The sequence below is a fragment of the Gobius niger genome, assembly GCF_951799975.1.
Source record: "Gobius niger genome assembly, chromosome: 2".
Taxonomy (NCBI): Eukaryota; Metazoa; Chordata; class Actinopteri; order Gobiiformes; family Gobiidae; genus Gobius; species Gobius niger.
This window is the reverse complement of record NC_136853.1, coordinates 27,298,755-27,321,575: the sequence shown is the minus strand read 5'-3', so window position 1 is coordinate 27,321,575 and position 22,821 is coordinate 27,298,755. Positions and strand designations below refer to the sequence as shown.

At 38.1% G+C, this 22,821-nt stretch overlaps 2 protein-coding genes across 4 annotated transcripts; one reads left to right on the top strand and one right to left on the bottom strand.

The window, feature by feature from the left end:
- Positions 1–988: 988 nt before the first annotated feature.
- Positions 989–4,395, top strand: auh (AU RNA binding protein/enoyl-CoA hydratase). The gene is made up of 10 exons (XM_079551744.1): positions 989–1,240; positions 1,374–1,441; positions 1,517–1,604; positions 1,673–1,759; positions 1,844–1,936; positions 2,152–2,208; positions 2,297–2,484; positions 2,555–2,605; positions 3,347–3,394; positions 3,467–4,395. The coding sequence occupies exons 1-10, from the start codon at positions 1,009–1,011 to the stop codon at positions 3,542–3,544; spliced, it is 990 nt and encodes a 329-aa protein (XP_079407870.1). The 5' UTR covers positions 989–1,008; the 3' UTR covers positions 3,545–4,395.
- Positions 4,396–8,840: 4,445 nt separating this feature from the next.
- Positions 8,841–22,607, bottom strand: syk (spleen tyrosine kinase). 3 transcript variants are annotated; one of them, XM_079551696.1, is made up of 15 exons: positions 17,761–17,903; positions 16,270–16,694; positions 16,028–16,188; positions 12,613–12,751; positions 12,467–12,548; positions 12,347–12,381; positions 11,564–11,626; positions 10,276–10,348; positions 10,057–10,216; positions 9,780–9,989; positions 9,530–9,719; positions 9,300–9,440; positions 9,118–9,230; positions 8,944–9,022; positions 8,841–8,859 (listed from the first exon to the last, which is right to left on the bottom strand). In XM_079551696.1, the coding sequence occupies exons 2-14, from the start codon at positions 16,669–16,671 to the stop codon at positions 8,950–8,952; spliced, it is 1,842 nt and encodes a 613-aa protein (XP_079407822.1). In that variant the 5' UTR covers positions 16,672–16,694; positions 17,761–17,903; the 3' UTR covers positions 8,841–8,859; positions 8,944–8,949. The 3 variants fall into 3 exon arrangements, with proteins under 3 accessions (XP_079407822.1, XP_079407821.1, XP_079407820.1); XM_079551695.1 differs by lacking the exon at positions 8,841–8,859 and adding an exon at positions 22,444–22,607 and having other exon boundaries at positions 8,868–9,022; positions 17,761–17,821; XM_079551694.1 differs by lacking the exon at positions 8,841–8,859 and having other exon boundaries at positions 8,868–9,022.
- Positions 22,608–22,821: the final 214 nt, after the last annotated feature.

Here is a 22,821-nt window from a genome sequence, read left to right as displayed (position 1 = left end):
CGGAAGATGAAGAAATCACTGAGGAGTTTAAACTTCAGCATATGTGAGCACTTAGGAGTTGTATTGATGAGGTTTTTATTTACAATAAATGTCTTCACTGAATTGCAAGTTTTTCTCTGTCAGTATTTTGTGATTTCTATCAAGAGCATTTTACCTTTAAACAATCAACAAATCAGTTTACTTTATGAGCAGAGGTGGGAAGTGTAGCCAACATATTTACTCGAGTAAGAGTAACGTGACTTTAAGATAATTTTACTCAAGTATATTTATACAGAAACGTGGACTAAACGCTCGTGCATTTAAAGCACTTTGTAAGTGCACGAGGAGCATCACATCACATGGCAAACGCTGCACGTGTGTTTGCAAGAACCGAGATGCAAGTTTTTTTATTTTATTTTTTTTATCTTTATTTGTGTTTTGGATAGATGGATCTGATTATGAAAAGTGAGGCATTACAGAGCTGAACAGTAATAGTTTTGATCTTTTCGTTATTATTAATGTGCAAGACGAAGCTGAAATGTAGTGATTGAGAACCACACAACACACAACAAAACACACACACACACACACACTATTTTATCTATTTTGTCACTAAAGACTTACTCGGTGAGGACAAGTTTGGGAAATTCCACAGTTACCATGGAGATCCGCCATCTTTGCAGCTGTTAGCATACATAGCAACATTAGCTAAAAACAGTATAAAAAGCGGAGAAAAAAGCTGTGGAACAACTCCATTATCTGCACGGTGAGTTACTGCTGGTAAATACATCTAACACACTGTGGTGTCCAACAACTCAACTTTTAAAATCTCCACTAGTTTAGCTGCTAATCCCATAATGTTTAGCGATATGACGTCACATTCCCCGAACTCTATTTGTTTGTCTTTTCTCATGTATAGCATAGAATGATTATATACAGATGTACAGATACTAAAAAGTACAGCCTTTTGGAGCCACGTGACTCGGCTGCGTCATAGTGCAAAGTTGAAAGTCAAAAGAGCTGTGCAATATGGCGGGGCTGGTGGGAAGAAGATCCTTGTTGCAAGCTTTCCGAGCGTGTACCGCAGACCGGGAGAGGGTCTGCCGGCTCAGCGCGGTTTGCTTCAGCTCCCCGCACTGTGGTCGGGGCCATAATGCACCGGACCAGGCCTCGTTTGCACGGACCAGAGCACCCGTGAGGCACTACAGCTCCGACCCAAAGGATGACCTGCGCGTCAGGTATTTGGATGGAGAAGATGCTGGTAAATAAAGTTCACTTGTATGTCAGAATGTCCACTTATTGAAGCAGGTTAAGTGTAAAACAACTGCCTGTGCGCTGCTTTTGTTTTGCTACACTTAAAATCTCTTTGATCAACATCTCCTTTTGTTTTTCAGGAATTGTTGTTGTTGGATTAAACAGACCCAAAGCAAAAAATGCCATCAGCAAAAATTTAGTTAAAATGGTCTGTTGCTTTACAGATTATGGTCCTAACAACCCTGTTATGTGTTGTTCATTTGTCCTGTTTTTGCTTGTTTAGATGTATGACACTGTGGAGGATGTAAAAAAGAACAACAAAGTGCGAAGTGTGATTCTGTGTAGTGTTGTTCCCGGTATATTCTGTGCAGGTAAGTTATTATTAACATTGCATTCGTCAATTGGACACAGTATAGTCCTGAGTTTTTGCCTCGTGCAGGTGCAGATCTGAAGGAGAGGGCGAAGATGCACCAAAGTGAAGTAGGACCATTTGTCTCTAAAGCAAGAGGGCTGATTACAGAACTGGGTAAAGCTGTTTTGATTTACTTTGTGAATTTACAGCGATTGTTTTCTCATTTACTCACACAATAATGCTAACACCTTGTAACAGGTAACTTGCCAATGCCAGTTATTGCTGCAATCGATGGAGCTGCATTAGGAGGAGGTTTGGAAATGGCGCTCGCTTGTGACATCAGGATTGCTGGTATGATCATTTTAATGTGTAGAGGAATGAAAACGCCGCTGTTGTAATGTTGAATGATTAATGATTTATGGCGGGGGGGGGGTCCATATCTAGTATTATAGTATTCAAGAATTGTTCCAAATCATGAAGGGCTGAGAGGACACTGCTAAATGGTTTTGTTTTGTTATTGTACAGACCTCCCTCACCTATCATGGCTTATGCTTTCTGTTCAACAGCTAACTCTGCCAAAATGGGACTGGTTGAAACAAAGCTAGCAATAATCCCGGGGGCTGGTGAGATCACACATAATCTATAAAGGCACCATTTCCTAAATGCAACTTGCTGAGATATACATAATCATGTCTAAATGTGTTTTTATAGGAGGTACCCAGCGTCTTCCACGGGCTATAGGCGTTTCTCTTGCCAAGGAGCTAATTTTTGCTGCGAAGGTTGTAGATGGAGTAGAGGCCTGTCGCTTGGGGCTCGTGAACCACTCAGTGGAGCAGAATGAGAGCGGAGACGCTGCATACCTACGTGCACTGGAACTTGCTCGAGAGATTAACCCTCAGGTACATCTCCTGCTGCATACACATTTCTAACATTACTTCAATGGGTTATAACACACTTATGTTTCTATAGGGCCCCATTGCAGTAAGGATGGCAAAATTGGCAATTAACCAGGGTATAGAGGTAAGGCCCCGCTAGCCTGGTGTTTATATACAGGTGCTCGTCATGTAATTAGAATCATCATGAAAAAGTGCATTTATTTCTGTCATTCAGCTTAAAATGTGAAACTAATATATGATATAGACTCAGTACATGCAAAGTGACATATCTCAAGCCCTTGTTATAATTTTGATGATTATGGCTTACAGTCCATTTTTTAAATATTAAAATTTTCTGAGATTTTTAATTTGGGTTTTTTACAGGCTGTGAGCTATAATAATAAAAATCATAACAAATAAAGGCTACAAATCTCACTTTGCATGTAATGAGTCTATGCCATATATGAGTTTCACAGTTTAAAGCTACTCTAAGCGATCCCGTTTGGCCGGTCCGGCACCGATGCATTACCAATAAGCGCCACAAGATGCACCACCGTGTACGCCACACTAGCAGACTGCAGAAGGAGACCGGCACTGCACCTCACCTCCCTCAGGGCAGGGTTCACTACTCCACCTACTGATGAAAACATTTAAAAAAGACATCGCTTAAGGCAGCTTTAAGTTTACTTAGTGTTACTGTCTTTGGCTTGTCTTCTGTGTCTTTTGTGTGTGTCTCTTTGACGGCTGTGAAAACAAATTTCCCCCTGTGGGACAATAAAGGTCTATCTATCTATCTAAATGCTCTTTTTCATGATATTCTAATAATATGGTCGGTCTGTCTGTCTGTCCATCCATATTGAATTATCTAATTGATTATCTCAATTAGGTTGATTTGTCGACTGGCCTGGCAATAGAAGAGGCATGCTACTCCCAGGTAAGTACACAGTTCATCATTTGCATTAATATTCAGGAAAGTTAAGCAGAATATGTCTTTTGTTCATTCAAGGTGATCCCAACTAAAGACAGACTTGAGGGTTTGGCTGCATTCAAGGAGAAGAGGCGTCCTCACTTCAAAGGGGAGTGAGGACGCCTCTGTCGAAGCGCTGTCTGAGCTGTGCCCAACTGCTCACCTCGTGTACTCTGCTTCAGAGATGTTTAGGATGACACTTTACATAACAAAACAGGTACACTAACAAGGTGATGCCAGTAGAAACCAGGTCACGGGGTTGGTCGTGGGGTCCAGTTAAGGTGTGACATTTGATGGATCATTATGTAGAACAAATCAACACAATCAGTTACTAATTAAACTTAGTTAATTAATGATATCTACTACTAAGTAGTTGCACCTATGGGTAACACAGCATGAGGCAACACAGCCTTCTCTCATTGGTTAGAGTTGGACACATACTGTAGTATCTGCATGGATCTGATGTTCATAAACATGTCTTTTATCATAAATGTACACAGACTTGCCCATCATACTGATATATCTAAGGCTCATAAACACTAAATCAACAAACCAAGCATTGGCTCTCTGTGCTTTACCTAACTTAACAGACCTAACATCATGTCATGGATCATCACCCATTCTTTCTTGCATATTTTCCAATAAAGGCTTACACTCTGTAAGCTGCAGTGCCTTTAGCATGCCTTTTCATTTCTCACATGGCAAAGACACAACATTTATGTAACCGACGCAACATTTATTTGAAATTGATGTTTAACAATTTGTTGAGCAGTGTGCTTTTGACTCTGCAGACATATTCCTTCTTGATCTTGTATTGTGATCAAATTGAAGTTGTTATAATTGTAATAATAGTTGCTAATTTTGCTCAAACTTTCCTCTTTATACATTTGCGGTGCTTGTTTACTGGCACATTAGGGACTTGTTTTCTCATTGTTTCAAGAATGAAACACATGCATGCAGTGGGACCACCTGCCTCTTATACCCTTGTTTCTCATCAGCCTAATGCGTTCATAACAAACCCGTCCACCCTCGTCTCTTCTCCCACGATGCTTCAAGACAATAATGCATTGTGTCATAATGTGAATTAATCAATGTGTCTTTTAAGGCAGAAAAGCATTTGTCTCACCATGTTTATGTGGAAAGATCTGTCATGGTTAAAAATAAAAACATGTTGAAAGCCCTATGTCTGAAAATACCTAAAAAATAAATGACTATTATAAAGTAATTGAATGTTTATTATGATGGTCAGAGCCTGAAGATGTAGTAGACTCAACACTAGGACAAAGACTCTTTAATAATATGCAACAATAAAAACTACAGTTAATGCGGCACAGGTGCAAACCACAGATCTAAGTTTACAAACCCTGGCAGAATGTTGTTGACAATTTTTCAGAGAATATGAATGATAATTTTTTCACTCGTAGTTAGTGTTTCTGTGAAGCCATTCATGGTCAAACAACTGAGTTTCCCCTTTTTAAATCATAAAGACAAAAGAAAAGACCAAAATGACCCTCATCAAAAGTTTACATACCCTGGTGATCTTGGTCTGATAAAATGCAGACAAGTTGACACAAAACGGGTCTGAATGGCTGCTAAAGGTGAGCATCTGTGACCTGTGTAATTGTGTGTGTATAAAAAGTCTGAGTTTTTTGGGCTCCTGACAGACCTGCAAGAAGATGTAGTTGAGCTGCATAAAATGGGAAAGGGTTATAAAAAAGATATCCAAGGTACTGAGAGTATCAATCGGCAGTGTTCAAGTGGAAAATGCAGGATTCTGTTGAACCAAACCACGGTCAGGTCGACCAACAAAACAACAACTTGCAGGAAAATTGTGGATGAAAAGAAAAAACGAGAGATAATTTCAGCTGAAATGCAGGACTCTCAAAGAAAAAGAAAAGTGGTGTGGCTGTTTCAAGAAACACAATAAGGAGGCACTTGATAAAAAATGGGCTGCATGGCCAAGTTGCCAGAAGAAAGTCATTACTTTGCAAATGCCAAAAAGTATCTGCTTACAATATGCCAAACAGCACAGAGACAAGCCTCAACATTTCTGAAACAATGTTATTCGGAATGATGAACTTTTTGTCATACATAAAACATAAACATTACATTTGGAGGAGTCACAAGGCCTTGGATGAACGGTGCAGCATTCCTACAGTGAAACATGGAGGTGGATCACTGATGTTCTGGGGATGTGTGAGCTACAGGGTCGAAATAGATTTCAGGATGAATAATGCATGTTATTAAAGAAAACTGGAGGAAAAGTGTCGCTCATCAGCCTGGAAGCTGCACATGGGACTCACTTGGACGTTACATGACAACGATTCAAAGCCACAAGGCCATGTCGACTTCTCATTGGCTACAGCAGAATGGCGTGAAGGTTCTGGAGTGGCCATCTCAGTCTCCTGACCTCGATGTCATTGAGCCACTCTGATAAAGGAATTCCAGGTGAATTTCCCTCTAGGAGACAGTTATTTGTTATTGGAGCTGTTGATTTTATCATTACATTTGGGACGTTGTATTAATATAGGCTACTGCTAATATATTTTTCCACAGTTCTTTTTATTTTTGATAATTAGGGGATTTCATTGGTTGGCATTAAGAGTATGGCTTTAACATTTTAATTATATTTGTGAAAATAATCAAAAGTGATGAGCATTTCATAACCTAAAATCATTCCATTATTAAACAACTGATCTTGTCAACCCAATTCTGAGATGATAGATGGATTTTTAATTGTTATATTATTGTTATTTCCTTTATTTCATTGGGTAAAATATTAAGCACACATTACTATTTACAGTGTTGGCCTGAATATGTTCTTATTGTATTACTTACCCATTATAGCAACTATGGTTTTGGTATCAGACTCCTTCATGATAAAGAAGTGATCTGGCGGTCTGGACGTTCTGGACTCACTGTGCTGTAAGTAGATATATGTGACTGTTGGGGCCCCGGATGGCGGTTGTGAGCAGAACTACCCAGTGATACTGACACAGGTTGCACATCCCCACTGTGGCTCACCTCTTTCCGGCAGATGTCCAGCCCTGAGCCGGGGGAATCCCACCACATGACAGGGTTGCGTAAAGAAAGACCGGTTCCCCAACACTGGCGGCCTTCACCCCACCCGCTTTTCATGGGAAATCTTACAAGAGCAACCGCACTGTGTATCTTTTGGAGGCGTCCTATTTCTGTGTCTTAACGTCTTCTTTGTGGAGTCCCAATGTTAAATCAGTATTTGATCACAGGATTTGTACAAAGTATTTTTTTTTACACAGGAGACACTTGTCGATCATACAGTGGGATAAGTATTTGATCTTCCACTCATTTTTCCAAGTTCTCCCACTTAAAAAGAACGGAGAGGTAGTTTTCATCATAGGTGCACTTCAACTGTGAGAGACAGAATCTGGGGGGAAAAAATCCAGGAAATCCCATTGTATGATTTCAAACAATTTATGTGTGTTTTTTTTTTGCAGAAAATAAGTATTTGATACAATAGGAAAATAGAACTGAAAATTTGGTTCAGAAGGAGGTTTTCGCCCAAAATCTCACCACACTTCCATCCCCTCCTCAGTGCGGGGCGGTCGTCCTGTCGCCTCTGCTTGACAGTTGGGGATGGTGTTCTTGAGATAGTGCTCATAATTTTTCTTCTTCCAACACAGTGAGTGGAGTTTACACCAAACCGTTTTAATTTGGCCTCATCTGACCTCTTGACCTTCTCCCATGCCTCCTCTGGATCATCGTCATGAGGTCTGACTTAATGAGGTGAGACTAAAATGGAACCTTTTGGTATTAACTCCACTCACCGTGTTTGGAGGAAGAAGAATCATCATCCCAAGATCACCATCCCCACTGTGAAGCATGAGGTGGAAACACCAGGCTTTGGAGGGGCTGCAGAGGGGACGGGACGACTGCCCCACTGAGGAGAGGATGGAAGTGTGTACAGATCTCCTTCTGTACCAAATATTCAGTTCTATTTTTTTTTAACTTATTTTCAGGAAAAAAACACAAAGAAATTGTTTAAAAAGTCATACAATGTGATTTAAAAAATCAAAACACTGTCTCTCATGGTGAAAATGACCGACCTCTCTGTTCTTTGTATGTGGGAGAACCTGTAAAACTAGTGTCAAGGACTTACTTGTCCCACTGTAAATTCATCTGTATATTTTGCGCCCTTGAAGCGATTCACAGTGGTGTATAGGTGTTTTTTTGTTTTTAATAATTATAGGTGGTCGTATTAAGCATGTAGACCTTAGGGCCTGTTCAAAGTAAAGAGCATCATTGCCATATTATTCAAATATTCTATGTAGCAACTCAACATTACTGGAGCATTTCTTTGAATATTTTATAAAAATTATCTGTTTGTTCTTATTTTACTGATAAGAATTATGCTGATTTTGTCTGTTACAGAAACATTGGTAACACATTAGTTTACACTACCTTGATACATTGTACCCATGGGCGTAGGTTTTGCACCATGAGGACATGTTCCCACCAATATTTCAGGATGGCCAAGTTGTCCCCACCAACTTCATGTGGAAATCTTCACAGTATAACAACACCAAACCTACGCCCTTGATTGTACCAAACTAAATTTAGTACATTTTAAACTGCTTTGTAACAACCTGTACAAACTGGTACCTATGTAGTACATACACAATGGAATAATGTGTATTAGTACTTTGGAGGTACATAATGAAATGAGACAGAAGTCCCTTCAGGCTTAAGGTTAGGGTTAGACTTTGGGTCTTATGTCTTATTGCATTATGTACCTCCAAAGTACTAATACACATTATTCCATTGTGTATGTAACACATAGGTACAAGTTAGTACAGGTTGTTACACTTCACATTGCATTGTACGATCAAGGGTAGTGTAGAAACATTTTGATCCATTATGTAAAAAATGTGTTTTGGTCCTGAAGTTGTTTGTCCAATCAGAAGCATAATGAGTCAGAAGGAACTTTGGGTTGTCCAATCTTATGGATAAAATCCCATTTAGACTTTTTGTGCCACTTTTCGTTTATAATTTGGCCAAAACATTTAAAGCAATTGAGATACATAAATAATTTTCTGGCTAATTTTTCAAAACTTGACTTGATTTAATGTATTTCTTCTTGAGTGAATTGAATTAAAAGATTCTGGGGGGAAAATCTCTTCCCATCTGTTCTTGTTATGCCAGATTGAACTCTGAGAGCCAAAATCAAGTAAACTTAATTATTCATGGTAAAATGTGTGAAGCACTCGATAATTAGGTGACTTCTAAGCCTGACATTGTTACACAGGACTAATCAGAACTTTAACGGTGCACTTAATCTTTTTGTGTTGCCTGTCTCCAAGAACACATGAAACGGTGGCGTTTCAGGATTAATACTGTGGTTTATGCTTCCACCTACTGGGCAAAACTGGATCAACCGCGAATCTCTATTTCACCTGAATAATTATAAAATGAGCAGACAGTATTTTACAATGGCATTTAATTTAAATCTTGCTGAGTTTGCATGAAGGTAAAGTCACCACTGATCACTGAGAAATGTCGTAGTAATACTCTCTTAGTCTCGGCTCAACCACAGCAAAAGAAGGTCTTTCATCTGCCCTGTCATGTCAGAAGAGACGTCAATCAATCGAGTGCAACCAACATTTAATTATGATGTGAAGAGAGGTTGTGAAGTATAAAAAGAGCAGTCTTACTTGTAGGTCCAGCAGGTCGTCATCAGATCGTACATCTCTGGAGGACAGTTCGCCGGCGCCTCCATTCGGCTGCCACTTTCAATCATCTGCATCACGTCGTTCCCTTTCATACCCTATAGGAAAGACCAGCCTTGTCTTCTGCTCTTTTACATTTACACTTTTTACAACAGTTGAGTGTTTACCTTGTATGGTTTCTGTCCATACGAATAGGCTTCCCACATGAGAACTCCAAAGCTCCACACATCACTTTTCGATGAAAATTTAAAATAGTTGATGCATTCAGGGGCGTACCACTTTACAGGCCACTTGCCGTGTGCCTTGGCCTAACACAAAAGTCCGACCGTTACCGAACAGCAGACTTAACAGGAGGTTTTGTTTATATACTGATATACAGGATAATATAATGATTTACCAAGTAGTAGTTCTGATCATCACCAACAGCTTTGGAGAGGCCAAAGTCACTGATTTTTGCATAGTGCTGAGTGACGAGCAGTACATTTCTGGCGGCCAGGTCCCTGTGGACAAAGTTATGCTCCTCCAAATACTTCATGCCCATTGACACCTGGTGAACCAACTCTGTGATGTTCTTTAATGATATCGTCCTAAAGAGAAAGATGTTACTCTATTGTGCATGACAGTTTGCAGTTTTTGCAAGCACTAACTTGTTTCTTTGCAGAAACTTGTGCAGTGGTCCCAGCTCAGCGAGCTCCATGACCAGCATGAGGTTCTCCGCCTCACAGATGCCGATCATGCGAACTATGTACGGGTTATCCAGCTGCTGCATCACGTTTGCTTCCCGTAGCATTTCCTCTCGCACTGCCGGATTGTTGTCGTCATTCTTCAGGACTTTCACAGCGACATGTTTCTCTGTCCTGAGGCAGTTTATTGATTATCATGGAGAAATGGATAATAGAAATATATATAATACACCGGTCATACTTTCTCATTTTGTAGACGCCCTTCATAACTGTGCCAAAGTTTCCTGAGCCCAGCTCGCCATCCTCCAAAAAGAGGAGTTTACGATCTACTGTGGAGCTCCTGAGTTCTTCAGGGTCTGCATAAGGACTTTCAAAGTTGCTGGAGTCCATTGGCAAGGCTTCTGATGGAGGAAGCAAACGTTACAACAGAAACATAAAAACACATTTAAAGGGTTTTTACCTTCTGGATTATTGTCTCTTTTGATCACATAATCGTTGTCATCATTGGAAGAGTGGTGGCGGTGCGTGAAGGGCTTAGAAACATAATACACATGGTTTTGAGTCACTTTTATGTCATATTAGCAACAGAAATGTCATGTGTCAATTGAAACATCCTAAATTTAATTAGAACATTAGCAATTTAACTAATGAGTCTGTAGTTTATACATGTGTAAGGTAAGCACTGGTATGTAATATTGTATACTGAAAACGTGTCTTTAAAGGCACTGTGTACCTATAAAGATATTTTTGCAATACATGCTTCTGCTTTAAACCAAAAAGAATAAACAGAAATAGCATAAACATCTTCAAATGAAACGACATGCAGTGGTTAGCCATACAATAGAGTAAAAATGACAGACATAGAGTAGTTTGATTGTTTTGGCAGGGCAGTGTTTGTTTGTTATCCTACATGGCCTGTAGGCGGTGTTAGTGGTCCCTGCGCACAAACATTAGAGTGGTAAAAAAGTGCCAGTGGAGGTCAGCAGAGAGCAGTGGTAGCGGAAAAGTAACTTTTCACGCCAAGTACCGCCAACACAACACGTGTTCTTCCAAAAGTGGTAATTTTGTGGACTTCATGTTTTATCATAAATATTTGAAGTTGCTCCTGAAGACCAAAATTAAGATATTTTAGCTGACAAATAAATTAGGGGGAAAAAAAGAAAGTAAAGTTCAATAAATGAATCAACTGTGACTGGTAAGAGGTTCTTTGCTGTAAAGCGCTTTGAGTACCTAATGTAAGTGGAAATGGTTACATTGTGTATAAGGTTAGACCATTTAAATATCCATGACATTTTTTTTTTACTAAAACTGGACTAAATCTCAAAATATATATTCTTGTAAGTAAAAAAACTAAAACACATATTCATCAAAAGACTAAAACTCAATTTAAGTTTGTTGACGCCAGACCACGAGACCACGATTAAATCAGGGCTGCACTGGATCTAAAAGGATCCGAATTAGAACTAAATCGGACTAAATTATATCTAAACCAGATGTAAAGGCTCTATACCTGTTTTTTGTTCACAAACATGAAAATGGGAGTGAAAATTTAAATTGCTAGTTGTGTCCAAACTCTCAACATTTATAACGCATTCGTAACATCACGATTCTTCACAGGGATGAGTTTAGGAGCAGGTTTCATTACTGTCTGGGTCACTCTATAACTACATGGACAGAGAAGCAAAGAAGCTTGAGGGGTGTAAGCGTTTGTGTTGCGCAACAGTGAGGGAAGGGGTGTGTTAGTGCACCTTTAGGCGGGAGGGAAGGGGCACAGACTTGATTCTTTCAAGGAATCCACTGGCAACATTTTTCTACATACAAAAGATCAAAGAAATCTGTGAGTCACATCCAACAATCAAATGGGTTCAGTTTAAGACGATTCCGTAAACAACAAACAAAAATGTTAGTCCTATTTCATTCTGTGCACATTAGGGGAAAACAACATTGGGGGAAATACGGAATGTAATCACTATTTTTCAGAAAGATTTTAAAATTTATTTTTGCAATTCAAGATTTGAAATTCATGATCTGAAATTCATGATTTGAAATTCAAGATTCAGGTCAAATGTTTTGACACATCCATGAGAAAGAAAGAAAGCAAAGCGACATATTGAGTGTAAAACTACGTAAGACAAAACCATGGCTGTCGGTAGAGTAGAAGGATAGATTTCATCTTTTGTTAATTGTAAAAAAAAAAGCATTTTTTGTTAGATGTGGATGTCCTGAGAAAAGTATATTTAAACTGGTACTGCTCCTGTCTTAATATTATGGGGCAGATGTTTTATAGGTTTTTACTTCTTTCTGCTCCTTTTCATCAGTTAAATGGCTATAATTTCTCTTTCTTTTTACTTAATGAATAAAAACAAAAATGTTATAATATCTTATCTTAACAATTTGCTAATTCTCGCCAAATTGTAAATTAATTTGACTTCAAATCTTGAATTGATGAAATAAATTCACCTGATCGCCTACATCAATTATGTAGCTTCGTATAAAAAATACAAAAAACAGAGCAATGACAACTGACTTACAGTAGAACTTCGAGACTGTAGGAATAGTGGTTTTCCTGTGTGGGCAGAAAAAACAATGGTTCTCGTTACAAATGCGTTTAACACAAATGTTAGGTGTTTTGGTGACTTTGTTGTTTGTACCATTGTCTTCATCCTGTCGTGGACAAGCATCTGTCAAAACACGCAGTAGCCCGTCTGGTTTGTAGGAGTAGTGCTCCACCAGCTGAGGCAGAAATGTGGTTCATTAATCAGTCCTTTCACAAACTAATCCACTTGTCTGTGCTCACCTGCCAAATGGTGTCAAACTTTTTCCCATCAGGTATTGAAAGTTTGCCTGCGTTGTCCTTGTCAATGCGATAATGCATGACGTGCCCATCATGGAGTAAACACAAGGCGTATGAGCCTTTCGTATCTCTCTGTCGGATCCTGCCGCCAAAGCAAAGACACGCGTACAAACAAAATGACAATCTTTTCAGAACAAAGACCCCTAACGCACAGGTGCACTTTGAGCTTTGAAGGACAAATCTGAGCCTTTCTTGGTCGGAAAAGGAAATTGTTGTATATGGTTACGTAAACGGCTTGTTATATACTGTATATATTACTGCAGTGCGTGCGTGTGCAAAATTAGTGAAGTTGACTATATTAGGCGCTTCTGTTTTCTAAGAGCAGTGAAGTGTGTCATCTGTGTTACGGCTCACACCCCACCTTTTGTGTGTGTGCGACTTCTCTTTTCACTTGGAGGGACAATAATATATTCTTTTACTGTAATCTTGATGAGACACGGGGATCTAAAATAGAAATATCATACAATACACAGTACTCGAAGCTTTCAGCCATACTCTACCTCTCAGACCTAAAGAGTAACGCTCTTTCTTTTATCTCTATTTTTACAGCATTATGGAAAAGCATCAACGCTGTATTTATAGCTAGCAGCGTCTACTATCTTGATTGATCAATAGTATATGTCTCTTTTATGTGTCTTTTTTACATCTTGATTTTTGTAAATGTCATTTTTGTTCTTGTGTGGCCACTTCAGGAAGTGTCTGAAACTGCCAGAGCGGAAACCACAGAGTGACAGTGTGTGTGAGCTCCGACCATTGCCTTTAAGTACAGCAGCTACTGCATAAAAAAACATACAGTACATCCAACTATTTACAGATCCTTTTCCAGTTTACTGTTACTATAGAGTAAATTCTCTAATTTAGTATGGATACAAAGCAATAAATTATGGCCATGACCAAAGCATCTAATCAGGGATTATCTCCTAATCAATGTGATGATGGATTCAGATAAGTAAAACCAAGCATATAGAAAATAGTAAGTGAGGGTTTGTTGCTGTTGATTTTTTTTCTTTTTTTACCATAGTTGTTTTGGCCATAGTTCCATCAACAATTATGAAATATAATATAATAAACAGAATATAAGATCATGACCAATTATTAAATTGAAGGTGCCGATGTTAAAGGTGCACTATGCAATTTTTTATGCAAAAAAAAAAAGTTGATATTTGTGTGTATTTTACCTTGTAGTGACCCAGTGGCTGTATGAGTGGTCTGCATGGCACCTCTACTTTCCATCACGGTGGTCTCTACAACGCTTCGGGATCAGTTGTTTTGTAGATTTTCTGGTGAGAGGCTCCGGAGACCTCTGTGATGGAAAGCAAACATGCCATGCTGACCACTCATACAGCCACTGGGTCACTACAGGGTAAAATAAACACAAATATCAACTTTTATTTTCCACTTTATCTTCCACAAAGTTGCATAATGCACCTTTAACCTCTTAACTCCCACCTACAAGCAGATTTTCTCCAGTTATTATCCAGGTATCCTGGAATAAAATGTCGCAATAGCGATGAGAACGAGACGTAAATGAGGATGAAAAAGCAACAAGAACACAACAACCTGACAAAAAAGCACCAAAAAAGGGACAACAAAGTTACAAAAACACTACAAAAAAGGCCACAACATGACAAAAAAAACCATCAAATAAGCGAAAAAAAAAAAAAAAAAAAAAAGCAACAAAAACGTGACCACAACGCATGGAAACACGAGGAAAAATGGATCAGTTGTGTAGGTCTTAGCTTTCAAATGAGGCGTAAAACTGACCTGTAGGCCGTAAGACGTTTTTAGATTTGGGTAAAGCCGAACTGGAGAAAATGGGCTCCATGAAAGTGTGGGTTATGAGGTTAATAAACATAAGCAAACATCAAGACCCAGTTTCTTTTTGGAGAGGGGCCTCCTACATTTGGCTCGGGGGCCCCCGAATTGTGCACTGATGCAATGGTAAAGCTTTGCTCAAACTGTAATAAATTAAATGAAGAAAAGAATAAGACACCGTTAAAAAGCATGTACATGTACTTTTTCTGGCTGTCCCTCAAACAATAAATTGCTGAGGGTCAATTGAAAGAATTTGTACCCACATGATAATATATGAGTTTTTTATTACTTAGTTACTATCAAAGCTTGACTTTTTGTTGTTGTAGGGTCCCCCCTGCTTCACTTTCCCAGCGTGAAGTGAGCATCTAATTAGTTTGCTTGAACAATTTGGATGTGCAGGAGGGATTGTGAGAGCTAGAAACGGGTTTGAGCAGGAAAAATCAGGTTCCACAGCTTTAACTCTCTTTAATTTTGTGTTTCAATCTCATGACTACTAAGCTTGAAACATTTTGGCGAGTTGTGTCTTCTCAAACTAATATTCAAATGTGTCAATAATCTGTCACCTGAGCCACTCATTCATTTATACAGAGACAAAACAGTAACAGAGTCACCAGAGGCTCCATCAATCACAACTGTATGATTCCACTCTGCGAGACTTCATTTGGTCTGTCTGCAATTTCGTACTCGGGTCCGAAGCTGTGGACCTTATTACCCAGAGAACTTAAAACCATATCTGAGTTTAAAATGTTCACTTCTAGGGTTAAGTCTTGGCTAAAAACAAACCAAAACTGTACCCATTTGAAAATAGCACTGAGTCTGTGTGAATGTAGGTGTGAGCGTATACAGAATGTATGTGTGTGACTGACAAAGTTTTATGCAAATGTTGTACGCATGTATTTTATTATTTCAAATTGTGCAGAAACCAGGAACAGGAGCTGCGAATTAGCACAAGCAAGAAGCTCTTCATGCATCAGCTCCAAACTATGTAGATTGTATCGTCCCTGACAAATACATAAATAAATAAAAATAAATAAATGAATTGAAACTAGTGGTGCAGACGAGCACAAACGTGTTCAAATAAAACTTTACGCCATACGGGCACAAGCCGATTGACTACAAAGTGCTAATGTCGGCCCAACATTGATTTAAAAAAATTATGAAAAATGACAATTACGCAACAAAAAAAGAAAAAACAAATCACAACAAAAACAAGGAAGAATGGGTGACTTTTGTAGGCCTTAGCTTTCAAATGATCCGCTACATTGGTCTATAGGTGATAAACTCTTAGGTCAAGAAGCTTTAATGCCAAACAGAAGAAAATGTGCTTGGTTATGGTGGGGTTCAAGGGGTTAACGATCGTGACTTTGTTTGTGGGGCCAAACTTTAAATATTTAGCAAATTGTCAGAGCTGGGACTCGAACTCACTCCGCCTTGTGCTGTATATGCTGCTGCCTTAACCACTAGGTCATCGGCCGCATGGCAACATTTTGTACATGCAGTTTTTGTTTCACATTGTGTAATAAGTGAAAAAAAAAAGACTTACAAGAACTTTCCATTTGTGCGGGGTCCATTTTGCAGCCTGGACTCGGACTCCTCTCGAGCTATTTTCCCATGAAACCAGGGCATTCTCTCGTGGGCTGTTTTAGCGATGGCTTTCTCCAACTGTGGTCTCTGACTGATGATGGCCTGTTCCAAAGCAGCGCCCTAAAACACACACATTTCAGATCTGCTGTGCCATTTTAACACACAGTATTGTGCAGAACAGTTTTCACGACAGGCGCACACCTGCAGTTTCCATGTTTGCTTTACACATTCTCGAATCAGCTTTTCTTTCAGGTCGTCAAATGCCCCAACTTTCGGCTGCATGTTCTTGGGGCGGTTGCAGGGTTTTTTGAGTAGACACACTAGTCCATCGCTCTCCTGGGAGTGATAGTCAATAACGTCCTGAGGGCTTCTGTGACTCTTGCCCCCTGCAATAGCAAATGTTTCCCTGGGCTCCTTCTCGATGGTGTAGTGGTAGCACCGTCCTGCGAAGGCCACGGACAGGGCAAATCCACCCAAGTAGTTTCTGCTCTGCCGCAGGAGGTAAAGCCCATTACCCATCCCGGCCTGGCGGAGGTATTCCTCTGCCTCCTCCCTGGGGATGCTGCCATAGAAAAAAGGCAGTGTATTCACCTCATCAGCCATTGTGGAGCCTCACGATGTGCGTCCTGAAACAAAGGACAGAATCAACACTGACGGTTCAGAACGTCGAGAGGCTGTGTTACATGTGTGTGAAAGGTTTTGGCCATTGTTATAAGTTTGATTTTAACTTTTATATAGTTTACATGACACAGAAACAGACAGAAATGGAATTATGGAATCCACCCCTGATTTTCATTCAATAAAATAGGCTTTAGGGGTCATCTCATTTAGGGCTCATTTATCTTATCAAAGCAGAACAATAAGCTACATGTTAATTACAATATGTGTAACATGTGTAATTGTTTAAAAGATTACAAAATAATACATGAGCAAAATGGTCCGAGAAAAAGAAGTACAATGGGGAGGCAGGAGGAAGAGAAAGAGTATTAAACAAAACAAAAAATATCTGAAAAAGTCTGCATCTACACTTTTAGACTTTGTCTCATTAACATGATCATTGACTGACTATTTTTAGAAACTACAATTTTATATTGACATCCACATAGAGTTATTTGTTATTATATATTCATACAGTAGCATGAAATGAAATGTAGGATGTTGTACCAATATACAAAACAGGAATAATACCAGCGCAAAACTTAAGCTGTAAAAAGTGAGACTCAGTTAAATTGTTATTTTCCCGACCAAATTGTTGATGAATGGATACTGATTCTGTCATTTACTTGAAAATGATGATGTTATTTTAATTCTATGTATTTCTATTATAAATATAAGATCTTTACAAAGTTGTTTCTTTCTTGCGCTGATTTTAAAAATGTGTTTCTTTATTTGAATTGGGACAGTGCACATGAATGAGCATGTGTTTTTTCAACATGTAAATGTGCCGGAGTTAGCCATGAAGGCTAATTTTCATCCGTAGTCCCATGACAGGTTGATGTCAAGGCACAAACATACAGCAAATACACCATCACAGAGGCATAAAAAGACAGTGAATGATGAATTACAACATATAGTTAAATATGTCAAAATAGGTAAATTAGCTCAGCTAAAAGATCAGAAAGGGACAATACACAAAACACCACAATCTTCCACACAGCAATAATTGATAATTGAAAAGTAGATTCTTCTCACCGTTTTGGTAGCATAAGAAACTGATCTTGAAGTTCAGTCACGACATCTCCAGCAGAGCAGCCTGTATTAAAAAACAAAATACAAATAACATTAACGAGTCACGGGGACTTGGGTGAGGCAGGTCAGAGTCAGGTCTGAACAACTGTGAGGCTGCGTTTACCAAAACTTCCTTATTTTACTAACTTCCTTGTGAATTTAAATGTTAACTTCCCTATTGAAGCAATGACCAACACATCTGCTGCAGACAGGAAGTGACAACAACTATGATGGCATTAGTTACTTTATTTGACTGCGCCAACAGTAATGTAAGTAGAGGATAGATCTTATATATATTATATATTATATAAATATTATATATTACATACAGTATATATATCATATATATATGTATGTATAAATATATACTCATACACTCTTGCATGATAATAATATACAGTATGATAGCGTGTTTTATCTAAATGTACATTCAATCATCTGTGTTGAAATATCACTGTATTGCACAATAGATTTAAGACTCGCTGTAGAGAGCTTTGTTTATTGTGTGACACAAAAAGGTTCCACTACTTCACTCACTGCAGAGGAAATGTGGAACAAATATAAAAGTGCACACTGAAAACTCAGCCATTTACTTAAGAAGACATTTATAAGAAAATAAACAGCAATTGATTTGTAATATTATCAATCTTATCAATTTGATTTATCGGTAGTGATATGTGACTGCTTTTTCAGTTTCAAACAGAATGGCATAAATTGATTGAACAGCAAAGCTACTGTGGAGAACCCCAGGCCTCTGCTAGACAACCTTGGAGGAAAAAAGATGGGGTGAGGAACAGTGTGTGTGTGCGGAGTGCTCCAATAAGCGCATTCTCTGCTCAGATGAGCAATATTTCAGATCTAAAAAGAAGACGAAACTGAACTGTATTTCAATATTATTGGGAAAGAAAACCTCTTTTTAATGATAATTTGCTGTAAAAGGTTTGAATTTCATGGTGTTTTTATCCATTGTTTAACACAACATACAACTAAATACGAATAAATCTGAGTTTAGCAGATCATTTTCTAAATTATTGGCTGCATCTTACAATTTAGAGGTACTTTAGTATAAATGAAGGACTCAGGGGACACGCGAGACAATGTCTCCACCTTGTGGCAGAACTCGTTGGTTACAACAGTGGTTCCCAACCTCTTTTACCCCACGTACCCCGTGAGGCATTAATTGATAGAGTACCTAACTCGAGGATCCTGCCAAAATTCAAACAAACTACTAAACTTAGATTATCCAGTATTTTGTAGTGTTATGTTCAAAATATAGCTAAAATACTCTCAGAGTCAAAACTTTGAAAAAAAAAAAAAAAAAAAGTAAGCCTGATATTGAAATTCTATGCCGTTTCACCTTAAAAAAAAAAAGGAAAAAATTAAAATCTGAGCAATTCCAAGTACCCCCAGGGGTCCCCGTGCCCCGGTTACAAAACAGTCAAAACAGAGGTCAACTTCTACCAAGAGTCAGGACCTATGAAAGGGGCAGGTGTATAAAACTGCTTTTGGTCAGTCAAACAAGCTCTTGATCGGTTAGATGTTTGATCGCTTGTTTTCTGAGAATAGGCTTCTTGAGAATACTGTATTTACTTTCACGTTTAATGCAATAAAAACTAATAAGCAGCTCGATGGAATAACCCTCATTCTATTGAAAACATACTGTACATATTAAAAACTCAGTTTCAATTGTGGTTCAGGTCAAAAAGGAAGAAAAACAATGTGATATTTTTCATCAATAGCTTTAAGGACATTTGACTCAGTGACCCCAGACCACTTTAGAATATTGGTTCTCCTTCTCGGCTATGCGGGGGTCGGGCCTTGAATTCTGCTCAAACTTAAAAGTATTTTAGAACAATTTAACATCAGAAAGGGTTTTTCAATCAATAGCTTTTAGGGCATTTGACACCGTGACCACTTTAGAACCACTTCTGGGCCCATAGCTCAGAGCAAGCACTAATCTTGTAAAGTGATTCGGGGTCACTGGGTGAAAAATGCCCTTAAAGGTATTGAGGTATTGAGTGTAAAATAGTGTAAAAATAAAAGCTACAGTCATTTGCATAAAATTGTGGTAAAAATATTTTAATTGAAGGACTAGGTTATACATAAATGACTTATGTGAAGTACAATTTGTTTTGCTTTTTTACTATTTGCAGTATATCCCAAAACTCTTTATTGTACTCTTGTATTGCCTCATATAAGCAGTTGTACTGAAGTCTGTAGAAATACATATAAAAACACTCTTTTTCTAAAGTTTAAAAGTAGAGGATTTGATCAAATTCAAAACGCTCCAGATAATGTATGAAGACAAACATAATCAGATGTTCAGCAACATATGAGAGATATAATCTTTAAAAAACAACGGATCCGCACCTCTGAGTCTGTTCCTGACTGAACGGGGTAGATCTTTGGAATGACCAAGATGAGGCACTTGAAGGCTCTATACCTGATTTTTTTTATTGCAAAAAATGAAAGGGGAAGCCACTAAATTAAAATGTTATTTGTGGTCAAAACCCATTCGTCACTTTCCTAATGTATTTGTAGCATCCAAATTCTTAACATGTTTATCGGCACATTTCACAACTTGCAGGGTCACTTTTCAGGGTCACTTTCACAAAAATACTAGAAAACCAGCCTGAAAGTTCATAAAATGTATATAAATGTTTTATAATTTGATTTCCCTACAAACGTTTCAGTTTATAAAATACTAAAGGCGCACGCACACATCTTTTTGAACAAATATCGGACTCTTCCAGAAGGCCTATGTTCATTTTACTCAGCAAGGGTTTGATTTTTCACACGCAATTATTGAAATGATTATATATGAATTATTATAGAAATGTAATTGAAACCCTACTGGATTCATTTAAGGCATTAAGCGAAGCTAAAAGGTCACTAACAGATGAGGACCTGACGACGAGCCTCAGTGTAACCATGTCGGGTTTCACAAGGAAAACAATGACTAGTTTTTCAACTCCATCAGACGTCAACTCTGTCAAAATGTGTGTCTGACGGTGTTGACAAAACCACCACAAACCTTTATTTGAGGTAATATCATTATCATTTTAAACATAGGAAAGATTTAAATGGTCATTCTGTATCTTAAATTAATAATAATAATAATAATAATAATAATAATAATAATAATAATAATAATAATAATAATAATAAACATGAAAAGTTTTTTGTTTTTGATTGTCATAGCATGTCTGACGGAGTTGACATTTCAAGGTGACTGTGTTCACAACTCCTGATCGCATTTAAGGATTAAAATTATTTTTCACAATTTTATTACATACAATTATATAATGAAACAAAGTACTTCCTTTCACCACCTGGTATAGCTTTGTCAATTGTAACCTTCTATTTTATTTTTTTGCCTTATGTGCCCTTATATGTGGTGCCACATGGACTTGAGAAGCTACGTGCAAACATTTTTTTTTTTTAATCTTTAATGCCTGAATAAAAACTCCAGGAGGAGAAGAGAAAAAGTGAAGAAAAACAAAGGAGTAGCAGAGGAGGAGAGAAGAAGTGAAGAGAAACAGGTGTATAGTGAAGGAGAGTCAGGGGAGAGTGAACTGTGCTCTCCATCAGCGACTTTCCAGTTTGGAAATGAAATATTACTTAGTATTTACACATTTGTGCCGTTTTAGTTGTTTGTCAATTCAGTCAGATACAAAACATGGTTAATCCTCGAGCCAGGTGATTCTAACCATTAGCCTGGCTTCACATCTGAAGATGGGTCCCTGCGCTGGCCTACGCAGGCTGCCCACTGCCCACACAGACGGGGCTACAATCCGCCGTGGTGTGTTTACAAGCATGAGTTTATTACTATGCACTGTCCCGACCAAATAAAACATTAAATAAATAAACCTCTTCTGTCTAAATTATTTACAATAGTGATTTCATGCCATTGTGTTTTGAAATTGACTTAAGTGTTCAGATGAACTTTAAATAAAGCTTATGAAATTGTAGATTAGGAATCATGGAATCATTAAAATTATATGCTTTTTGTGCATCTGACAGAGTTGACAAATAATACATTTTTTAGGAAAAAACGCTTGAGATGCAAATTGTTCCTTTACAAAACAGTGTAGCTCAGACCTCCTACTGAAATGCTACTACAGTTCTGTGAGTAACTGCTTAAAAGTCTGAATTACGATTCACTCATGACATAAATTATGAGAAACATGAAAAATAATACATATATCCTGGTATTTCCAGAGGACATGCCCAAAAAAGTAAATGCATTAAACACAAACTATGTCTATTTTATGTGTCACATGAAGCTTTTGCCACTCAAGATATAAGTGGCGAAGATTTACTCACTGTGGGAAACAGAAAGTAAGTATACTTTATTATATGTTACATTATAGTATTACTCAAGTAGAAGTATACTACAAAAAGTTAAATGTATAGCAAATGTAATTGAATACTACTTGCCAACTGGTATATCAAAAATAAATATTGAACTTTAGCCACTTACACCCCTTAATTTACATTTCCTTTACACCCTTCAACATTTTAACTATTTAGCCAAACAGACAACTGAATATAATCAACATAAATATAAATAGGCAACAATATATTCTGAGATTTAACATTTTAGGGAGAAAAACAAAATATTCATTAAATCAAAGTCATACTCACCTTGAATAGCGTGGTGTCTCTTCAGACAGAGGTCACACAGTTTAAAATCTTAAACCATTGTAGACGGGCTCTCTATAGCGGTCCATCATAATCAGGAATAGCTCTTCTACCGTTTGGACGGTGGTGGCTTTGATGCAGAAGAATGCGCTTCCGCTCCTGAGCTGCAGGATTCCTGGTTTGGACCACTTCCTATTGGCCCACATCTCCCTAAAGCTTTCATCCAACCAATAATACAGCCTATCCGCATCAAACATATAAAAATATCAGCATACAATTGGTTAAGACTATCAATGTGACAAAATCATATTCCAGACATTAGCCTACCTAGAAGGCAAAGAAACTGCTCTACAGTAATTCAGGTTTATGTTTTTTTCTAGA